Source organism: Coloeus monedula (assembly GCF_965178545.1).
Source record: "Coloeus monedula genome assembly, chromosome: 1".
Lineage (NCBI taxonomy): Eukaryota > Metazoa > Chordata > Aves > Passeriformes > Corvidae > Coloeus > Coloeus monedula.
In genome coordinates, this window is record NC_138781.1 from 35,558,425 (window position 1) to 35,581,300 (window position 22,876).

The following is a 22,876-nucleotide window of genomic DNA, read 5'->3' on the forward strand; positions in this document are numbered from 1 at the left end:
AAACCAGACTAAACCTTCAGAACACTTCTCCTCCCCCCACCTTTCTCCCTTCTCCCACTGACAATGTAAAAAGACAACCCTTGAGATTTTCAGTCAGTTTACCACCTCTATAATAATCTTTTTCAGTTCACTTAGGGAGAGGAGTCTCTCTTGCTCATGCTATGGAGACATCTCCACAAGAAACAGTTCTCTCGTGGCTTCAATATCACAGCAAGACAGCGCCCGGGCTGATACCCACCTGCATCTGAAACTAGGATTTCTGGATCAAGGGATAGAACACCTTCTATCTAACAGCATAAACAATGGGATGTGGGGAACATGTATGACAAAGGTAATTTAAGGGCTGACCTGTACAATCTATTTTTTACACTGAAGTACTCAGGAAACCAACTATGTATGACTTTCATTGAAGGTATCACGAAGAAGAAATTAGGCAGCAATTTGTTCTCTATGTACTTAACACTGCAATTTTATGACTCTATAACATACCTTACTCACCAAAATACCGAAACACTCTGTATTTGGGATATTCCTGGCAGCACAAGGACATGCTCTACAGAGGGATCTGGACAGGCTGGATCAATGGTCTGAGTCCAACTGTATGAGGTTCAACAAGGCCAAGTGCTGGGTCACATCAACCCCAGGCAGTGCTACAGGCTGGGGCAGAGTGCCTGGAAAGCTCCCCTGCAGAAAAGGACCTGGGGATGCTGGCTGACAGCAGCTGAACCTGAGCCAAGAGTGAGCCCAGGTGGCCAAATAGGCCAATGGCAGCCTGACCTGTTTCAGCAGTAGTGTGGCCAGCAGGATGAGGGCAGTGATTGTCCCCCCTGTACTCAGCACTGGTGAGGCTGCAGCTCAAATCCCATGTTCAGTTTTGCGCCTCTCACTAGAAGACACTGAAGTGCTGGAGTGCATCCAGAAAAGGGAAGGAAGCTGCTCAGGGATCTGGAGCACAAGTCTGATGAGGAGTGGCTGAGGGAGCTGGGAGTGTTTAGCCTAGAGAAAAGGAGGCTGAGGGGGGAAAACCTTATCACTCTCTACAGCTTACTGACGAGGTTGTAGCGAGGTGAGGGTAGACTTTTTCTCCCAAGTGACAAGGCACGGGACAAAAGGAAACATCCTCAAGTTGTACTAGGGAAGGTTTAGATTGGATGTTAGGCAAAAATTCTTCATGGAAAGGATTGTCAAGCATGGGGAGAGGTCACCCAGGATTGTGGTGGAGGAACCATTGAAATACCTGCAGGTATTCAAAAGACATGTAGATGTGGCACTTGGACATGACTGAGTGGTGGACGTACTAAGTGGTGGACGTGCTAGTGCTGGGTTAACAGTTGGATTGGATGATCTTAAGGGTCTTTCCAACATAAATGATTCTACAATTCTATGACATAAGGTACTGAAAAGATGTAAAGTGATTTGTTCACTTCCACCACTGTTTGCCTTGTCAGTTTATCTCAAAAAAGAAAACTTTAAAAAACACTTCAGACTAAAGCACCATTCCTGAAGCTTTGCCAAAAGCTTTCTTGTGTCATTGCATTGCATGTCAAGAATTTTCAAATAAAATGTGCTCTGAAGGCTTCTTCTGTACCTACAGAAGGCAGCAACTCCCACTGTAATTGTTAGATACTGGCTATGATTGACAGGCTGCAGTTCTAAAAAACATCACTATATATTTTCCTAAATAACCACAAACCAACAAGAAATGTTTGAAGAAGGCTGTAAGATGCAGGAGCAGAGTGGTCTGTTTTGAACCCTCTCCACTTTTTCAAGTGCCATGTTCTACAGATATGCAGTGAGGGTTTGTTTCTTCAGGGGAAATACACCTTGCACTTCACACACAAGCCAGCCAAAACACTCCTGAATGCCACTGAAGTTCCAATATTCCTCCCCACGTCAGGGGACATATTACAGCTGGCGATGGGGTCCGAGGATGTGACCCAGGAAGAGGTGACCGGTCCGGGGAGATGGTCCCAAAAGGAATCACCTTCCCGAGGCCCGGTGTCTTCCCTCAGCTGCTGGCAGAGGAGCCCTTGCAGAAGCTGTCAGCTCTTTAGTGATATCAGCTCGTGATTCCAGCTCAGCTCTGCAGGGCAGCCTCCAGGCCAAGCCAGACCAGAGAGAGAGACGAGAGGTTCGTGTGGCTGGTTCCGCACAGAGGTAGCTTTATTATGGGTCCCCTCCAGCGAAGGGGGGAGCCAGGGACGAGCTCTCTCTTTACAGAGGTGAATTAGTCTTTTATAGGGATACAGGGGATCAGCAAGGGGACCAATGGATTACAGAGGATCTGGGACAGACCAATGGGTTACAGAATGATCTGCATAGTGTCTCCTAAAGGATTGTGGGTCTACCTTTCCTCGCCATGACCCAAAAGTCGTTTCCTTTCCAGGGAGTCCTGCTGGGCGATTGCAAAATCTTTTATCTCAGCAGACATCCCTCCAGGGCAGTGGCTGGGCATATCCCACAGGGACAGGCAGCTGCCTGCCTCTGGTGTCCTGGAGGTTGTTGGCTGGCTCCTGCCAGCACTCCAGCAGTTTGCCCTGTGGATTAACAAGCAAATGCAATTGAAGTTAAAACAGGCAGTGCTACTTCTACCTAGGAAAGCCTTTCATCTTCACAGGAGGGCTTTAACAATAGCAAATGATAATCAAGTTGAAGTGACTTCTCAAATCTGCTGCTGGTTCTGCACTTTTAAAAAACATTTTCAGTTCAACTTCAGAATTTAACACAGCTCTCAAGAAAATTATTAAGAACAAAACCCATGCTCTCATTTGGCATAAACCTATGCACAACACCAAATAAAGCATCTTGGTCTTGCAGCTTTAACACTCTGCTGGCATTAACAAGTAACTACACATTCACTAAAAGTTATTTTTATGAAATGCTTTAAAAATCCAAGCAGAAGATAATGCCTATATACATTTCACAGCAGTCACTGACTATAAACTCCTACTTAATATAAAAGAAACAACAATTGGCCCTAACTGGAGTCACATATTGGCACCCCATTATTTAATCTTAACTTTTAATGTATTAGGTCAGTAACATGGGCAAATTTTATCCCATGCTTTTATGTTTTCATTCCCCAGCCAGATGTTTTGAGAACATGCTAAACCCTGCAAACAATGATCTAAAACCCTCACAGACCCAATGTAAGTCTCAGTTCTGCTCTTCCCAGCAGTACACACACACAGTATTTCCCATTCGGTTGGTTGGGTACCTGACAGTTCCCATGTGCAGGCACAACCAGCTTAAAGATCAGCTTCACAGCTATTAGCCCCCCTTGGCCTAGGCTATACAAATTGTCTACGTTCCCCACACAGTCAACAGAGAAAGACAGGACACTGTTTGATAAGGCAGCTATCCCAGTACAAGATAAACAACACACGTGTGATGAGCTGCCCACAGGTGCCCAGTGCTCTGGAGCCTGTAGGGGAAATCAAGACAGCCAGCACAGAACATGCAACCAACCTTGGGCAAGCTGAAGTCAGGCAAGCTTGATTTTCCTAAGTGATGGGAAAAAACATCAATGTGCAAAACCAAGACCAGTCAGAAGAGCTAAATAGGTAATGACTATTCATTATTTCTTCATGATAAAAGAGTAAGAGCAGGCAATGAGCCTAAAACAGAAGGGAAACATTTTCCTACACTATTTTACTGTGAAACTCACTGCCATAAAAGCACAAGTGTTACTGGGTTCAAGAAAAGCAGACAGCATTACTGAGGAAAAAGATCTAAGGTTACTGAAAACAAAATGCATGGCTCCAATTCCCTGTCACTTAGAACACCACACACAAAATGTCAGATGCTGGAAGAAAACCAAAACAGAACAGCCCAACGCTGCTCACCTTCACCTACAACTTTCCTCTTCCCTCTCAACAGTCACTATTGACAGGCATCTCTAAATGCCCCTCTGCGGCTGAACTCAGTTTAATGAAGCAGTCTTCGAATTCTGAATTGCAACACTAGGTGGCAGGGAAACATCTAACTCACCCACAGCACTGAGAACCGTGAATGCAGTCTCAGCTTGCGGTAGTTAAGGGTCAGTGCAATGCAGCAATCTCGGTTTCATACAACTGGATTTGCTTCGCGTCCTTACATAGCTTTGGGCAACGTAGTACAATGCTGTGTTGATAGACCCATAGGTTAGTGATGTCAGAATAAATTCTGTCCCTGAGATACCTTGCCCTCTCATTTAAGAAACCACGGACAATTGCAAAATATTTCTTCCTCTCCAAAAATTTCTTCCTCTCCTCTTTGAACTCCAATTTTGTGTTTGAAATCCTAATGATCTCCACCTCTGTAAAGACACAGCACCATAACATTTACCTCACACCTTTATTTTTGTAAAACTCCACTTTATTATTTAAAATTCTTATCACTTGTGTGCTACTTGTGAAAAATGCTGCAAAGGGGCAATGAAACAAGTTCTGCAACTCAGGCAGCTGCATAGCAGACAAGCCCATGGAAACTCTTGTTCAGACCATACTGATGCTCCTGTCAGTACACTCTCCCTTCTGCAAGAGGAAAAACTTCACACTTGTAGTATTCTGCTCAATATCCCCCTCAAACTGTGAGAGAAAGGCATGATCTTTTCTGATGAATGCAAAGTCTGAGTTTCAAAACAAATGCATGTGTACATTTAAAGGACACCACCTCTGCACTGCAGCACAACTTGCTGCTTTCCAAACTACAGACGTTTCCTAGAATGTTGCTGGCAGTAGAAGTGAAAGTCTGACATTTAACTCCTGCTTTGTTCACAAAATTTAACAAAAAATGCAGACAATTATTGCCATGGATGGTAACACTCTCCCTTTAGAAGGGCAAGATCAGCACACTATAACCATTCTTCTCATTCAGCTTTGTATCAGTTTCTCAGCTGTATAAAGAGATGCTGATGCCTTCTACTACATCTTTTAAAAATCTGGAAAAAAAACCCAAGGTCAGCACACTGCTTTTTAAGCAGTGACACACAAGAAGGAAGGTCAAGTAATTAGGCCACAGACTACAAGTTATACATAAGGTAGCTGCTGAAAGTGATCTTGGCACACAAATAAATCACAGAAAGTCACTGAACTGGATTTTGATTTTTATGCTTGGTAACAGGAAAGTTTGTTTCATTTCTGAAAAATAATTTAATACAAAATTTAAAAAACACTGATGTACAAGTCTTTGCTATAGAAGGAGTACATTTTCACACTTTAAAATACTCTAAAACATTTGTACATAATGAAGAGAAAATCTCTTTTTTATAAACAAAGTGTTTCTTTGCCAACAGCAATTCTCAACTCCAAAACACAGAATTAAGATGACACGAGAATCAGACAGTCTAAGTCACCACTATTTGTGTCAAAAAAAATTATGCCACCCTTTTCTACAGCTCATCATGCTTGTATGTAAATTCCCTTGCAGATATAAACCCATCACTGTCTTCATCTTCTTTATCAAATATGTCTTCAACCAAAGCATCATGCTGGGTGTCATTTACCACTGCTCCATGCTTTTCAAATTCTTTCTTCAAGTAAATTTTCACCTATTAGACAAAAGGTGAGAGTGAACATTTTCAGACTTAAGAAAGAATTCATTACTGCAGCATAACAGAGGGATGCTGTGTTCAGGATGGTGGTATTAGGTAACAGATACCCTCCTCCTATGCCACTGCCAGAATAATACTTGTCTAACAGATTCTGCAGTCCCTTGGAGTGAAGAGTCTTTAGTGATAGAAGTGACAGTAAAACTAGCAAAGCTGTTGCCTACCTTTATGGTATCTGACTGAAAAAATGAGCCAGGGCAGCCTGTCTTCTGATGTCTATACAGTAAAGTACAAACAGCTGGGCAGAAGTTATTAGCTACCAATCGGTCAGAGACAACATTTCCACATTCCAGCAGCCTGACAACCCAGTACATATAAACAGCCACCCCAAATATATACATAAATCTGTCCATAATCTCAGTGTTTGCTGCTCCAGTGGGAAATACTTTAAAAGATTTCTAGACATCTCAAAATTCTGAAGGACAAAGAGCCAAGGCAGGTTTTAAACAGACCACTGGAACACTTACTTACATTAAGCTAGATATTAATGCTAAGCAGTGTTTTCAACGACATCAGATTGTTTTTACTAAGTTTTTAAGGTTTAACTTATGGAGATCCCAAGTGTTATGAATTGCAGAGCCTTCTACAAAAACAACAATACCAACATACTCATCTATTAAACAGATACCACATATAAGAACCATGGGCCATGTTTCGGGTCTGTTTTAGTCATTTCACTCTCTGGGATTTGTCAAGGTTATTGCTTACATTCCTAATACACAGACATTACACACACTGACACTGTGTGATGCATAGTACAAATGATTAATTAGCCTTCTGGGTCTTGTAAACTGTACCAGATGCAAATCAAAAAGAACTCAGTGGTTTATACTAACTTCTCATGGATCACTTTTGCACACTGGAGAACCAGAAGATTGAAAATAAGAGGCAAGCAGATGGTGAATAATGCTGAATACATGTCCTTCACAGAGTGAATGCTAGGAAACAGGACTGCCCTACAGCAGAAGAAATTCCATTTTATTAATAAATCAGCAATTAAATCCAAAAAGCCCTGAAGTCTGGTTTTATTCCTAAGATGCTTTATTTTATCCAAGTCTTCCATAAGCGTGCGGCACACATGAGTCACATGCCTATCCTCAGCTTACCAAGGCTCCTTTTGAACCTCCAGTCTGGAATTTTCACTAGGATGCAAGGCTCAGAGCAGTGCAGCATAGATGTGTGTTCTTTTTCACTCTCCCATCCTGCTAGATTTGCTCACAAGAGAAGGATAACCCACTCACCTCTTGCTTGGATAGTTTCCAGTCATCGTTAAGATCCATCTCTTGGAATGACTCATGAGACCTTGGTCCATTTCTAATTTCTAGAAGGTCAATGTTGAAAATCAATGTGCTCTCAGGTGGAATTTTGCCTGCCCAAAATGGAGAAAAGTTAAAATCAACTATATATTCAATGCCATATAAAAGCCATATGTGTCAGAGCAATGTTCCAGTAATCCTGGTCATTTCAAAGCATCCTGCAGTTTGAACTAGCAAGGATAGGTATCTCTTAACAGTGATGACCTCAACCATTTCAGCCTGCAGCCTGGACTCTGAGCAGCCCTTACAGCATATATGCAGCTTTAGATGCAACTAGTTTTGTTGGAGACTAGTAGGTGTTGATGCAAGCTCTTATTCAGCAATTACCATCACAAGTTTATCAAACAACATTCTTGAATCTTCTTTCTTTCATGGCCAGAGCCAGATAAACTGGAAAACAATAAAAGAGTCTGTACAGTCGTTTATCAAACAACATTCTTGAATCTTCTTTCTTTCATGGCCAGAGCCAGATAAACTGGAAAACAATAAAAGAGACTGTACAGTCAGACAGGCTACAGCCAAGACTAATGGACAGGGCAGCAAGAAGGGAGAATTTAGTACTCCCAGTACACCATTACCCCGTCAGTCTCAAAATTCCTCTCCACTGCCAATTGACACCTTGTATCTGGTGTTCTGCCACAGGGAAAAACTCTTTTGCAGAGAAGGACAGAAGGGTAGTGACAATGTTGGTCTCCCGCAGCAGTCTCTGGACTCAGTGCACAAAGTACTGAGCTATTTCCAAACACACAGCAGAAACTAAGTACCCAAACCTGATCACAAGGCATGTGTTATCACTACATCGTTTTTGATGTAGGTGAACAGACCAGTAACTTCCTAATAGTGCCACAGAGCACTCCCCCACGCCACCACACCTCGAGGATTTCAGTTTATCAGGCATTGGCTTTCACAGAGATGCGATATGCCCCATGCTGATGGCTGAAGCTACTGTCAAAGACCTTTTAGCACATCACTTTGCTCCTTTATACAGAAAGGTTGAATAGGACCAAATATATCTCTATACTGGATGGCAGCACCCCAAAAACTATTTCTGTGCCTTGAGAAAACAGGGAAAAAATAATCCACATCTACTAGTTTGGAGCTATGGTGTTAAATACACCCTGAACTGCAATAACCAATGGGCTTTTAGATTTCTGGGATGATAAACATGCAGAATCTTCTGGAAACACAGAGCATAGTGCCCTGTTAAGGGTTTGGAACACAGGTAATTTTTTTGAGTGTTACAGAAAAAGGCATCTGACTCAAATAATGAGTCAGACAGCAACCAAGGTGGGAGGCTACTGAAATTATGTGCATTCAGAGAAAGCATGAAGAAAATGAAATAATTCTGTCTTCAAGGTCATAATTTGAAAACAGCAACATAATTATGGCCAAATACTTCAAAGTCTTCCTAAATCACGTAATTTCTTACAGCAGTTAGCAGTGTTTAGCTGTTTAACCTTCTTGCACGAAACACCGAGGTGAGGCTTGCAAGTCTTTGAAGGACAACTGTAGTGCTTTACATATTAATCAAACAATTAGGGCTGATGACTACATGAGCACTGCAGCATTTCATATCTTTTTGTGGAAAAATGTACAGTTGTTCCCTGCATAAAGACAAATAAATGACAACTGCATGTTCCCGTTCCCTACTAGAAACACCATTACTTCTAATACTGTATCTTGAACGCTGAAGCAGAGCTTCTAGAAAAATGTGTTAAACTGGTACATTCAAGAGAGAAAGGTATGAAATATGCTGTATGCATGAATACTACCTAGCATGAGGTAATATGGAGTCCAAAGCCTATGTGCAGCCCTACTTGCCAGAAGATACAGAATTGTACACAGTCCTCACTCCCAAACAGTCTCATAGTGATGGGAGAGAACATTAGCAGGATAGACTATATGTTCCTAGACAATTATCCCTTCTGCTTTGGAACCTTGCACTACCGTAGGTCATTTGTTGCAACTCTTGTCATGACATAGATATTCATAATAATTGCTCAAAATAAGTTAACTAAAACAAATCCCATAAAGCAGAAACAGAACCATTCAAGCTGCCACTTAAGCAACTGCATATTCCAAATCTGGCCCTCCCGTTATAGGAATCTGGAAATACTTGAAAAGAAAAGCCCCAAACACCCCCAGTAGTAGACAGGTTGAATAAACTCTACAAAGGATGTTTATATCTGTCTGCACAGCAGTCAGTGCATTTTCAGTAGGTGACAACATGCCCATGCACCTACACATCTTACTGTGGATAACAGGGACCACTGCCCAAACTGGAAACAGCTCTAAGAGGGAAAGAATTAATGTCTCTATAGGGAGAAATAAACAGTGACTTTTCATTGTATCATCCAAGAACTGGCTGGGTAGTAGTACAAGGTTCTAAAAGAAACCTGCAAGCAAGAATGAGGCTTGCACATGCACATTCATGAAGTATTAGCACAAAAACAGATCCAACAGCCAAAAAGCCAACTGTTACCTAAGCAACCACCTCCACTTGACTGTAAAAGAAGGGAGAAAAAAAAACAAACTAAAAAAAAAAGAAGAAGCAGGGAACTGCTGGGCACAGCACTAACAGAAAAGACATTTAGAACATACAGCACAGCAGCTACCATCAGTTTCTGGGGTTTTTTTCCTGCATTCACCACATAGCCACTTAATGGATATTACTGCAGAAAAATTTATGAGAAAGAGCACCCAACTCCCTCAATTTTTCTTCTTTAACAGAATCAAACTGGAAAGCTTGAAAGCTTGCTAACCTCTTAGCCCTAGAATAACAGTAAAATACAGAGAATAGAAACAATTAGAGCAAGGAAAGGGCTTCACATGTTTTACCTTTCCCTTCTTTTCCATAAGCAAGGGCTGGTGGAATAGTTAGCTTCCGCTTCTCTCCCACACACATGTCCTTCAAACCTCTGTCCCAGCCTTTGAGAGCTTCCCTTATGCCAAGTGTAAACCACATAGGTTGACCATTGTTATGCTTGTGACTGGAAAAGAAAGGAATAAAACACTTCATATTTAAGCATCAAGTTCCACAAAAGGCAGATGGAATATGCTCATAATGTAAATATCTAGTTAAAAACACAGCACTACTCGGTACCCTGACATCTCTAAAATGAAAGACTTACACTTTCAAAGTCTTTAAAACTTATGCTTTGCATGACAAGGTTCCTTGAGAAGTGGAAAGAAATAAAACAACATTTACCTGGTGTGTTTATGACAACACCAATCAACCCGGATCTCCACCTTCACTTCCCTGATCACCTACTTCCACTTGGAAACTGATCAGAGTAGAAAAGCATTTTTCTTAAAAATCTATAGTCAAAGCCATCTAGAAACTTTGGTAAATTGCATATCACAGACCAGCATGGTCATGATAGCAATATACATCTAACATGCTTAGAAGAATCAGCCACATCTCTTTCAAAAGAAGCCATTAGGGGAAAAAAAAAAACCAAAACTAAACAACTACATAACAGTCTAGAAAAAAACAGAAACAAACGCATGCAAAACATTCAACTTTAGATCAGGGAGAAAAAACCCTTTCCTGATTTAACCAGGTGGTACAACCTGGACTACTTTCACTCTACTAACAGACAAGGAATTTAAAAGCTCTATTTACTAGTCATGCAGGAAAGGTGTTTAAGAAGAAAACAGAACACTTACAGAAGTTAGTCAGCAGCAAAAACTTTAGAGTGTCACTAGAAGTCCTTTTAGAGAGGCAAGTTAACTACAAGAGAAAATTAGTGAGATTTTAGTTGAATCATCTACAAGTGCATAAACATGCAAAATTGTCTTTTTTTTTTTTTTTTTTTTTTAATATACAAAAGTAGCCTTCAGGCAGCCTGCAGAGACTTGAGTATTTTGCTGTCTCCCACTATTAACACTTCATTGATGTTTTACAGGACATCCAGCATTAGCAAGTCGTTGCAGGCTCTTAACAGACTCCGTAGAATTTCTGGCTCTTCCTCCTATTTGCATTTCTGTGGCTCTGGTATGTTGACTCGTCTGGTCGGGGGCAGGTAAAGAATAATGAAAAGCTGTGATTGTCGAAGGACGCATTTAACTTTTTTTTTTTTTTTAACTAATGGTTTGCTTTAGAAACCAAGCAAATTCATGCATAGCACAAGACCTATTAAAAAGCTGAGATCACATACCAAAACCTGCACCTAAATCACAGAATCACAGAATGGTTTGGGTTGGAAGGGACCTTAAAGACGACCCAGTTCCAATCCCCCAGCCATGGGCAGATACACCTACAGTTAGACCAGGTTGCCCAGAGCCCCTTCCAACCTGGCCTTGAACACCTCCAGGAATGGATCCTCAACAACTTCCCTGGGCAGCCGTCTCACCACCCTCACAGTCAAGAATTTCTTTCTAATAACCTAATCTAAACCTGCACTCTCTAAGTTTGAAGCCATTCTCCCTTGTTCTGTCACTACATGCCCTTGCAAAAAGTCTCCCTCCCATCTTTCTTGAGGCATTGGATAGGCACAATTAGGTCACCTCAAAGCCTTCTCTTTTCCAGGCTGAACAATCCCAGTTCTCTCAACCTTTCCACCGAGGAGAGGTGCTCCGTGCATAACATCCCCATCTTTTAAGGAACGCCACATGGCTCTACTTCCTACAGACTGACCAGAAAACAAAGGCTAAGTAAGATTTATTTTATTACCTTGGGAAGGGAGATAAGCCTTACTGTTGGCGTTCGTCTTGAACAGCATTGTGAGACAGTTCTTCACACCAAACTTTCTGAGAACAGGTGGCAGTGGGAGGGGCCCCAATGACAAATTTACGCAGTGTTATTTAAACTCTTTTATCCAAAACTAAATAAGACATTCATGCATTGCTTTTGCTTCCTTGCACACAAGTAAACGCAAGTTTGGGGCGTCTGGGGAGGGAGGAGTGAAAAAAAACAAAACAAAACACTTGCCCCTGAAAAAAAACCCCTCACAGAGCTACTTCGCAGATGGGTTGCAGACCCCTGTGAGAAGTCTGGATTCAGGAAAGCACGAGCAAAAGAGATCATCTATATTAAAATAAATAAATATATTTATATATATAGATAAAGAAGCGAGTCCAGAGAAGGCGCACCAAGATTATTAGAGGGACGGAGCAGCACCTCTCCTAGGAGGAAAGGCTGAGAGAATTGGGACTGTTCAGCCTGGTAAAGAGAAACCTCCAGGATGACCTAATTGCACCTTTCCAGTACCTCAAAGGAGCCTACAGGAGAGATAGAGAGAGACTATTTAAAAGGGCATATAGTGACAGAACAAGGAGTGACGGCTTTAAAGTGAGAGTAGGTTCAGATTAGGTATTAGAAAGAAATTCGTTACTGTGAGGGTGGCAAGCCACTGGAACAGGCTGCCCAGGGAAGCTGTTGATGACCCACTCCTGGAAGTGTTCAAGGCCAGGTTGGATGGGGCTCTGAGCAACCTGGGCAGCGTTCAAGGGCACGTCGGATGGGGCTCTGAGCAACTTGGTCTAGTGGAAGGGTCAAGGAATCTTTAAGGTCACTTCCAACTCAAGCCATTTTATGATTCTATTTTATATATATATATATATTTCCCCACGCAAGCTCAGCCAACAGCTCGCTCGAAGAAGACGCGCTGCTCACTTACGTCGAGTGAAACATGGAGCCGTCCCTCTCCAAGAAGCCCTCGTAGTGAACCAGCATCATGTCCCCCCACTTGGTTTTCCTGTGGCAGAGGAACGGCTTGTGCAGCACCTCCACCTTCACGTCGGCCGCGGGGGGGATCAGCGCCGCGCCCGCGCAGCCCAGCGCCGCGCACAGCAGGGCGGAGCACAGCAGCAGCGCCATCGCCCCCGCCGCGCTGCTCTCACCGTGCCGCCATCCCGCGCCCCGAGCCCGGCCGGTCCGTCCGACGTGGCAGCGGCGCGCACCGCTGCCAGCCCCCGGCTCCCGACGGCCCGGCACCGGCGGTGCGCGCTCTGATTGGCTCTGCGCAGGGCGAGCTCAGGAGGAGCTGCCGCCCATTGGAGCGCGCCCCTGTCCGTCCCTCAGCTCATCCAATCGACAGGCCCGGACAGACGAGGGAGGTGGGCGGGCCGGGCGCTCCGGGAAGTCACAGCGCCGGCGAGCGGGAGAGCCCCGCGGAGCGCACGCACAATAGAGCCGGCCGCTGCCGGCCGTTGATTGGTCGGCGGTGGCAGGGAGGGCGCGTTCCGATTGGCCGCGAGAGGCCACCTGCTCTGGGCATTCCGCGCCTGCCCCCGCCCGCCTCTCGCGCCCGCCGGTCACGCGGGCCGCGATTCACAGCGCGGGTTGCGCTGACGTAGCGCCGCGAGGCCGTGCTGTGGCTGCGCGGCTGCGGCGCGCCCTGCGCCGGGAGCGTGGCGGCGCCGGCGGCGGGGGGCGGGCGCGGCGCGGGCCGGGCGGGGCGCGCGCCCCCCCGCGATGGCGCTGTGTGGCGGCGGCGCGGCGGAGCGCGGGTGGCGGCGGGCGGCGTGACCCCGCCGGGGGGCGGCCGCGCTGCATGGGGCCGGGGGCCGGCCGGCATGGAGGGGGTGCTGTACAAGTGGACCAACTACCTGAGCGGTGAGTTCCTGCCGGTGCTCAGCGTCTGCGGGACGGGCGCCGTCATCTTCTCATGTATGTATTTATACAAGTACATACAAGCATATGTTCACTGTGTTTGCTGGGTGTGGGTCAGCGCTGCCTCTTGACCTCGCCGTGCAGGGGACTAGCCCCGGCGCTGCCTTATTGTCGCTGCCCGGCATTTATCCCGGTGCCAGCGCCCGTCCGGGGCGCTCCACGCCCTCCCCGAGATCGTGGCTTGGGGTTTGGGCTAGTTTGGATGCTCTGGGTCACAGCTCGAACGGCGAACCTGCCCGTTCTCCACACACCCCCGTGGAACTTTTACTGAGGCGAGCCGGGGACTCGAGGGATTCCCAAAGCTGGGAGGAAAGGGTGTTGCTATTCAGTCCCACTTGGGGGATTCGGATGAAAAGACATGCAAAAAAATAGCAAGGCAAGAAAAGAGGTGGAGTGGGGCTGTCCTGCTAGCTCTAGGCCCACATTTTAATTTTGGGGGTGTTCCCGTGCCACGGAAGGCTTGATTTTCATGGCAGATTGGAAGCAGCCGTGTGTGGCCAGAGTTTGCTCAGCAGAGGTTAAAGGTGGTGGGGTCGGAAGCACTGCAGAGGTGGGGAGGATCCGATACCACCCGTGTTCCTATGGGATGTTCACTGCCGGACGCCTTCGAGTCAGGTGAGGCAGAGGCGTGTGATTTGGGGTTGTGGACGGGGTCTTGCCAGGTGCAAACCTCTCTGTGGTTTGTTGGAACAGTTTAGAAGCTTGAAGGTCAGAGAAAAGTAACCACGACCACCTTGACATTGCCAGGTGCGAGTGTTGCTCCATAGTGTATGTGTAAGGGCTGCCGCCTTGCTTGAATTTTTTCCAGAGAGACTGGAACAGCTGCACCTCTGGTGAGCTGGGAAAATGTAGGAAATCAAAATTAAACAAAGAAAAAGCTGCAGCACAAGCGAGTGTTGAATTCATGTGGTAGTGATGGGAGGGGGCAGGAGTGGTGCACGAGGCTGCATTTATTGCTGTGCTGGAAGATTGCTGTGACTTTTCCCCTTTAGGCAATAGGTGTTCTGAGATGAGAATCAAAATTTGTCAGGTCTCAGTGAATAGACATGGATTTTTTTTGCTGTTGTTGTTAATTATTTGTGAATGCTCTTGAATTATAAAGTCTGTGGCAGTAGGAGTAGCCATGGTTGCCTTTTCCATTTGAATTGCAGAACTCTAGCAGTGATATTAGTCCTTTCCCCATACTAAAAACACCTATGGTTCAGTTGATCTAAAGTTTTACATGATTTTCTTTGCATTGCTGAGATGCTGGGGTGTCTTTGGAACCCTTGTGCTTGGTTGTGTGCCATGAGACCTGGGAATGTGTGTCTGTGGGAAGCAATGCATATTGTAGATAACTGACTGGCATTTGACATTTTAATGCCTGAGTGTGCCTGTGGTAGGATGAGCTGGACTTCTGTTTTGATGGTAAGATGAAGACTAAGAAGTATTCCCTTTTCATCAAAATTAAATTTTCTTTTGCTAGCCACATTGATAAGTACTTCCAATCAAATGACCCATCATGAAGAAAGATAACTGTGTTAACCTCGGTCTAAGTGAATGCAGACTGAAGGAAACTCTTTTCCTTGTATATGTAAGGTTTGCACTGGCTGAAATCAGTGGTTTTGCTGTCAACAGAAAATCTGTGATGGAAGATTGAAGCATCTTTCTGATTTCTTTGTTGAAACCTGACTCTTCTTGTAAGTGTGGTAGTCAAGGTTACTCTGTGCCTTTTCTTAGAGTTTAGAAGGCCCGTGGTGTGTTTGAGAACAATAAATTTGCTATTCTGCAAGCTAACTGTGCATACTAGTGCTTTCTTTTGTCATAAAAGGAAGATTTCCTGCCCTGAAGCCATTAAGTTATAAATTTATGCAGAGATGCAAAAAAAAAAAAATTCATTCTGGAATGTGGTGTTTGTTGTAGCAGTAACAAAGAGCCAGAGAGTGAGAGACAGGAAAGCATTTTTTCAGGGATTAAGGAAAGTAAGAAGGTTCAACAGGTCATCCAGAACAGTATTTCTGCCAGTATTCTGCCCCCAATATGCTTTTCCTGTTGCTCAAGGTTGATGAATCAGGTGCTGTATAGTGTAAATGATGCCCACAAAAACAGGGAATTTGTGTGTCACCTCTGTACGTCGGTGCCTGTGCTAATAACACAGTGCTGGTGTACACATGCTCTGCCGGTACTTTTTCCCTTTCTTCCTCAGAATGAGGAGGACCCCTCACAGTCAGAGAAGACATAGGACATTCAACAAAGAACAAGTGTAAAACTGTTAAAAAGAACTGCTTTTCATTCTTGCTGTGAGAGAGGAGCTGATGGGAGTTTGTTGGTGATAGTCTTTTCTGGGAATTTTGATTTTGTAGTGTCTTATGTCATTGCCATCATGAGAGGTCAAGTCCACATCAACCCATTTCCTCCCAGCTCTTGGGCCAGGAGCTAGATCTGTGTTGCAAATTTTGTATTTATTGACAGCAAGAACGTCTCAGCAATAGGAAATGAGTTTGGCTTTCTGTGGGCAAAGGGCAAAGAAAGTATAGCATGATTGCCACAATTAAAAGACAGATTAGTTTGCTTTACTGCTTAAACAAGTTATCTTGTTCGTAGTAAAGGCACTTGTTTGCTTTATATAGATTAGGATAAATCAGTATTACCTGGTTTCTGCTTGGAGGTAGGAGTTTTCCTCTGGTGTTGATCCTGCATTCACATTGTGGTTTCTGTATGCAGGGTTTCCGGTGCTACCTTGAAATCTCTGAGTTTAGAAAACTGAGATTTTTAGAGTTTGTTTCCCCTAATGCAGTGGCCACCAGATAGTGATTTCTCAGTGTGTTACTTTTGTTTGAGTTCACATGAAGTGTGCCAGCTCTGGATCAGATAGACATGCACACAGTTCCAGCCTATGAAAATCCATTGGGATCTTGTGTTTGCAGTGTGTGTCCTTTGATTGCTCTTGTCTGTGCTTCCCCCACTAAATTGGTTAAAACCTTGAGGGAGCAGAGAACTTTGCGAGCAGAATTATCATTGTCGTGTAAAATGAGACAGCACTGTTTCTCTTGGGCAAATATATAATGCATCCGCAAACTTCAAATTATTAATCCTCAAAATCCAGAGCAGGGTGACTTCAATGGTGCAGGCATGTAAGTTGGCCTCAGCTGAGCTTACAGACAAAGTATGTAACATGATCTTAAAAAATTCCTAGATTTCATCCTTTGCCAGAAGTCTCTATCTGATGTTAGCTTTGTTTGGTGATGGTTGTGGGGGCTGGGGATGGGTGTGTAACTATTGTTTCAGTACCACTTACTGTAGTAAGCAGTTGGGATGATAAAAGTGTCACCGTGTGCCTTCCCTATAGCCCCTCGGTCTTTTGTGCTGCTACTGCCTGCAGTCCTGGCTGAGCACAAACCATTCTGGTGTGGGCAGCATCCAAGCCAGATCCTGGCTGCAGTGTCATAGCGTGACTGATCTCCAGCTGGGGAATGCTGCTTGCAGCATAGAGGAAGGAGAGCGCGGAGCTGAACTGCACGTGAAGGCTGCTCTTTGCTGCTTGGAAACTGCCTCCCGTGGGACTCTCCAACTGAACTCAACCTGCAATATGTGCTCTTTGTTGAGCAGCATACCTTCTGATTGATAAAACAAATTGATTTAGTCTTTGGAGTTTGCCTTGTAAAAGACGTCTATGATTTTTTTCTCATCAGGTTTGTAGAATGAGTAAGCTATTGCTGGGAAACAGAGCATGGAGTTTGGGAATCCCATCAGTCCCTTCAGTGGTGCATGTGAGAGCTTGGCACTTTCAAGTTGATTCTTTTCTTTCTGCTGAAATTCAGTTCAGTTCAGCTCTTCCGTGTAGACACACAGCCTACTTGGGATTGCTGGCCACAGGCAGGATTGCTGCTAACTCTGGAAGAGGTGGTATGGATCAGCTCTTGGCTTTGGGGTTCAAAGGCAGCTTCATCATTAGAAAGAAAAATGGTGATTGCTTCCACTGGCTTGCCTGGTATTTGTGGCATGTCCCATGAAATGGCTTTGATCACTTTCCTTTACAAAGCTAAGCTTTTCCTGATATTTAAATATTCACTTACTTATTTGTGCTGGGTAATTCTAACCCTAAGTAATTAATCTTCCTCAAGGCACGATACACTCACCTTCATGCCATCACCAGTGACGCTGCATCGTGCCACATACTTCAGTTAGCTCTCCCCATCTACCTGTATGTAATCATCCCCTCTCAGTTTATTGTTGTACTTTGGATTCTTTTCAGTTTATCCCACGATACCAAGAGCCAACACCAAGCAGTAAATTTCAGCTTTCACGTAAAACTTTAAATTACTCTTGTCTCCAATGATTCAGAATTCCTTAGTAAACTTGGGGATAGAGCTCAAGAAAATGTGAAAAAGCATTAGTTCTTGGATCTGGATGCACATGATACTGCTTAGAGTTAGTCTTTGTTTTGGGAGTTTAAAAAATCTGATGTTTTAGGATGAGAGACACATATACTTCCAGCTGATACCAAGCTCTGGATAGAAGGTCCTCTGTTTCCAGAGATGGAGGAATTAATCGAAAACTTCACACTTAGATAAAGATTTGGTTCTAAAAAGCCTTTTATAATTTTCTCCTTCATTTTAGCCTCTGGGTATAGTCCAAGTTCTGATTGTATAAAATTAGAAGTCTGGCTTTTGCGGAGGTGGACCTAGACAGCTGAGGTTTCTGTTGCCTTCAGGGCAATGGTCTGCCTTCTCTTACTGGCCGTAGCTGCTCCCAGAGACCAGGTGTTGGTTTAGATGAATGCCTGAGTCTCAGCCAGTTCTGGCTGGGTGAGACTTTTCACGAAGGATACTTCAGGGACTGATTAGTTAATTCTCTTCGGATTTTGCTTAATTGTCTTTGTGTGATTTGACCTTCTTTCTCATGGTTTTCTTCCCTTTCCCTCTGTATTTCTTCATGCAGCAATCTTGCTTTTGTCCAGCTGTTTTGGAATTGAGTGATGTGCTCAGAGTAGAAAGGTTTGATGAGGTTGCAGGAATGGAAATCGGTGTCCCCTTTCTCCTCTGTAAGTGTTAGAGCAGTGCTGCAGAGCCTCCATGGTGCAGCATTCTCTGCCAGGTATGCTGCAGTACTGGTGCCTCTGCATTCAGTCCCTCTGCACTGAAATGAGTAAGTAATCACAAGGAATGGCTGGGTAGGACGGAAACCAAAGGTGTGGTAGACTGATGGTGAAGAGATACCATCATGTGGTATCTGTATCTGCTTACATAAATTCACTGTGTTGACTTAGTCTGGCCTGATAACCACCCCAGGGGTCAGAGAGAGGAGCAGCTTGTGTGCTGGGGCTGGGAAGTATAAACAGAGGAGGAAAACTCCCAGGAGCTTTGTATGACTTGAATTACTGTGTCTGAGCAGTGGCCTGTATTACTGAACTTCTGCCTCCACCACGATCCCCTCTCTGCCCTTCATCCTTTCACTGTGTCCCCTTCAAAAATGCCTGACGGCTGGTACATTGTGCTCTCTGTGCCTTGGCTGGTCACTGCCATAAAATCGTCTGCAAACAAACCCAGTTGCCCTGTGATGACAGGATGCTTTTTCAGTGCTGCTAACATTGCCCTGACAGTTGTGATTGAAGCAAAAGTGGACTTTATGGAACCCCTGTGAGAAAAATCGTTTGGGAGAAGGTCATTGTGTTAAAGCCAGTTCCAGCTGTTGCTTCCTTCACTCGAACCTCTAGTGCCCCTCAAACAAGTGCTTTAAAAAGTGATATCGTTGTTAAAGTGCTAAATCTTTGAACTTCATTACCTTTAGGGGCTTTTGATATTGATTCCTGCTGTTAATATGCACATAATCAGAGTAAAATTGCAATATGGGTTTTCCCAGAAGCTGCTCTCTAGGTGACAAGTAATAGCTCAGAGAAGAGGCATAGGTTGTCACACACTCTTGTCTGCCTTTCTGCTGTCCCTCATGGATACACACTGGATTTTTATCCTGTCAGATTGTTTTGTTATAGAATTAAGGCTGCAAAATGTGTTCCAGCACCTGGGATTACCCTTCCCAAAATACTGGGTAGCCTTAGGAGGCTGTGTAGAAAAAGTAGGCACCAGTTTTGGGTGCAAAATGCTTATGTCAAGATAACCTTTTAACTGTATTACTTCTTTTTCTTGAATGAGAAAAAAGGGGAAAAGTTTCAAGTTTGATCTGTGTAAGGTGCTTTCTTGCTAATTGCTTTTCCTGACTAGAGACCTGGTTGACTGACAGTGTCTTTGCCCTGCTAGAGCTGAGTTTTCAGCAGCTCTTGTCCCGCTATCAGTCGCTGACACAGTGCTGGGCAGACGATCTGGTGCTTTTGCCCTTGGGAGATAAAGCTGTAGATGGTGGGACAGTGAACACATGGTACAGTTTACGTTTGCTCAGGGTGCAGTGAAATATGATGGATATTGCTTGTTCTCACTGTGAGATGGCTCTATCAGGGCACCCACTCTGGGACATTTTAGTGACCCTGCACAGAAAACAGGGATCTGTCCTGCTCTGCCACCTGCAACTAAGTCTTGGATCATGCCCTTATAATAAGCAGTGGAGAGGTGGTAAAGGCTTTAACTCCTCCTATTAGACAGATGTTGTAATGAGGAAAATTCATAATTATCACGTATCTGCAGTTAAAGTCTGGATTAGGATCAAAAAGTCCAAGGACTATCTATTGCGTAAGTTTTACAAAAACTTGTTCTGAAGCTCAAGAAATTAATAAGCCTAAAGTGTTACATGACTCTCATGGAAATCAGGCAATAATAAAAACCAGGGTGTCTGTCCTTTATGCATTTTAGAAATGCAGCTGGAACTGGCATCTCGTAATTGCAGCTTGTTTTCCAGGTCATCAATTTGACTTTTTGAGTATGTAATTCTCCCAGATGGTTTGGCTTTATGGATGTCTGACATGATCTACATGTCTTCAGATGTTCAGGTGTTTTTTCTTCAGGCTTAGCACTTCGGAAGGAATGCTGTCTGGAGTCTGAGTTGTATAACATTAAAGTTTGAATTATGTCCAAATTTCAACTGTGTTATCAAGAAATGTCAAGTTTGCTCAGTGATAGCTACCTCCAGATCTCCTGAAGTGTAATGGTGGAAGTAGGCAGATCTTTCTTTCTGTGGAAGCTTCTGGAGAAATAGTGAATCCTTAGCAGGCACAGACTGCTTAAATATCTGTTTTTGTAGTGGACAGTGTAGATCTTCCAGGTACTGCAGGCACTTACTGTAAGCTTCCCACAGGAGTGCAATATGTACTTTGATCAGTGCCTGTGAAGTCGTCTGGTATATCTTCACTCCCTTCTATGGCTCAGACCTTAAGCTACTGATCACTTTTTATTGTGCTTTACATTTTATTGGGGATTTTTTATACATATCTTTCCCAGCAAGGTCAATTTTTACTGTTAATGGTACTGTGAATCTAAAATGAGATGTTGGAAGTACGAGCTGTATTTTTTCCTGCCTGGGCACCACCAGTGAAAATGGATTTTGTAAATTCTTCTTCGAAGTTGTGTTAATGCTGGCACAAGTAAGACCTTAAAAGGTTCAGCTTAACTTTCCACATCAGGTGAAGTCTGAATGCTCAGTTCCAAAAATTACAAAATTCCAATGACAATTTACGGGAGGAAAATAACCCAAGACTTGTATTCTTGGAAGTGCCTAAGTATCTATTTTTGCTGTTTTGGTTTTTGTTTTGGGTTTTTTTTCTCTCCATTCTTCACTTAAAGTGAAGTTCCTGTAATTAAAGATTATGTCCCTGAGCAGTGGCCATGATTTGTCAGCCACATGCTATTTTTAGCTGGTTGTTTAGGATAACCTTCCCATGGCTGCTGACTCAGTGAGTACCAGGTGATTAGTGCATCTTCTGACAGAACACTGATGTATTTTTTTTGAAATTGTTTTCCTTTTACAAAAATGTGTGTTTATTAGTGTAACAATTCTGTTCTGAAAATGTGTTGTCGTAGGTAAAATTGTCTATCACAGTCTTTTTAATACATATGTAATAATTAAAGAAGAGTTGGCTTCTGGAAAGGAATACAGATAGTTCTGTTCCCCACAGAAAAACCCAAGACCCAGAACCAAAAAAACCAACCAAATAGAAGTCTCAGCAAAATATATTGACTCATTACATATTTTTAACCTACCTCCAAAGTGATGGAGGCAGAGTGATTTGTATGCTGGCTAATTGATTGCACAGCCTTTGATTGATGGGATACAGTTTGGTTGGGCATCAGCTGCAGTTGTAAGCTGTAGGACCATGGCTGAAATGATTCATGCGCAGCAGCAGGATCTCCAGACTGAATTAGAGGCTTCTATTGACTGTGGCGCTGTGCATTATTTAAAGAATTGGTTCTGTGCCATTGAGTGTCTGAAGCAATTAACTGCTGCTCTCTGCTGAACAATCACTTCCTTTTTTTGTGAATTCCCACATATCAGTAGTGACTTTTAGAATAATTTCTTTGTTTGGGAGGCAAGACAAATAAAAACTAGTCTTGCTGATTTCTTTTTTTTTTTTTTAATACTCATTCTTGTCATTTTTCCCCCCCCTTCCTATGAAGTAGAGAAGTGTTGAGAATACTTTTGATTTTTGATGTTTTTATATTCTTCTAGGAAGTAATGGAAGAAATCTGGAAGGGTATGAAATAATCTTTGTTTAATTTGTTTTCCAGCCACCACACAAGGTTCAGCAATCTATAAACCGGGTTGGACTGAATGCAGTGGTATTGCTTTTAAGAAAAAAAAAAAGGTGGCAAGCCAGACCATACTCCTGCTGTTAGCCTGAGGCTTTAGGCCTTTCTAACCTTAAACTGTGTTGTGTTTGGTTTCAGCAGTAGCCTAAGGAACCAGTTCCTAGCTGGAAAGGAGCTGTCATTCCTCCAATGTGATGTCAGTCCAAGCCCAGCCTGGGCTCCTGCAGCACAGTGCTGGTTGGCAGAGCCCTGGCGCATGGGACAGCAGAAGTGAGGACCCTCTGCCAAAATATCTAGGAGCCGTGTGGCTCACATGGTCTTGTCCAAGTGTTCTTTCCAGAGATGGTTTGCTGGCTCAATGTGGGAGTGTCAGAATCTCCATCCATTGGACCTGGCCAGGGAAGCTTGTTGCAGCTCAGTAATGAAAGCTGCTTTCCTCCAGTGACGTTGCTGCCTCATTTCTTCTTAAGTTAATGAGCTTGTAGTTTTTAATTAGACATAAATGGCGGTTGTCAGGTCGTGTTTGGTTTTATCTTTTCATACTGCTGTAGTGCTTCCAAAAGTAGAAAACAAGAAAGGGTACTTTACTTCTAAAGTTGGGCAGCAGAGTGGGCAAAAGTGTACCCAGAACTACTGGTGTAGGTCTAGACTTGTGTTTGGGTTATTCTCTGGGAAGGTATCC

General features: G+C 43.8%; 2 protein-coding genes across 2 annotated transcripts in view; one reads left to right on the forward strand and one right to left on the reverse strand.

The window, feature by feature from the left end:
* Nucleotides 1–4,701: 4,701 nt before the first annotated feature.
* Nucleotides 4,702–12,753, reverse strand: FKBP14 (FKBP prolyl isomerase 14). Its single transcript, XM_082286200.1, has 4 exons — nt 12,528–12,753; nt 9,745–9,896; nt 6,832–6,959; nt 4,702–5,530 (listed from the first exon to the last, which is right to left on the reverse strand). The coding sequence occupies exons 1-4, from the start codon at nt 12,725–12,727 to the stop codon at nt 5,372–5,374; spliced, it is 639 nt and encodes a 212-aa protein (XP_082142326.1). The 5' UTR covers nt 12,728–12,753; the 3' UTR covers nt 4,702–5,371.
* A 614-nt stretch (nt 12,754–13,367) lies between these two features.
* The window catches only part of PLEKHA8 (pleckstrin homology domain containing A8), a 30,947-nt gene continuing 21,438 nt past the window's right edge, over nt 13,368–22,876 (forward strand). The window contains exon 1 of the mRNA XM_082298553.1: nt 13,368–13,465. Coding sequence (XP_082154679.1) covers nt 13,426–13,465 — 40 coding nt within the window. The 5' untranslated portion in view covers nt 13,368–13,425. The remainder of the gene's footprint in view (nt 13,466–22,876) is intronic.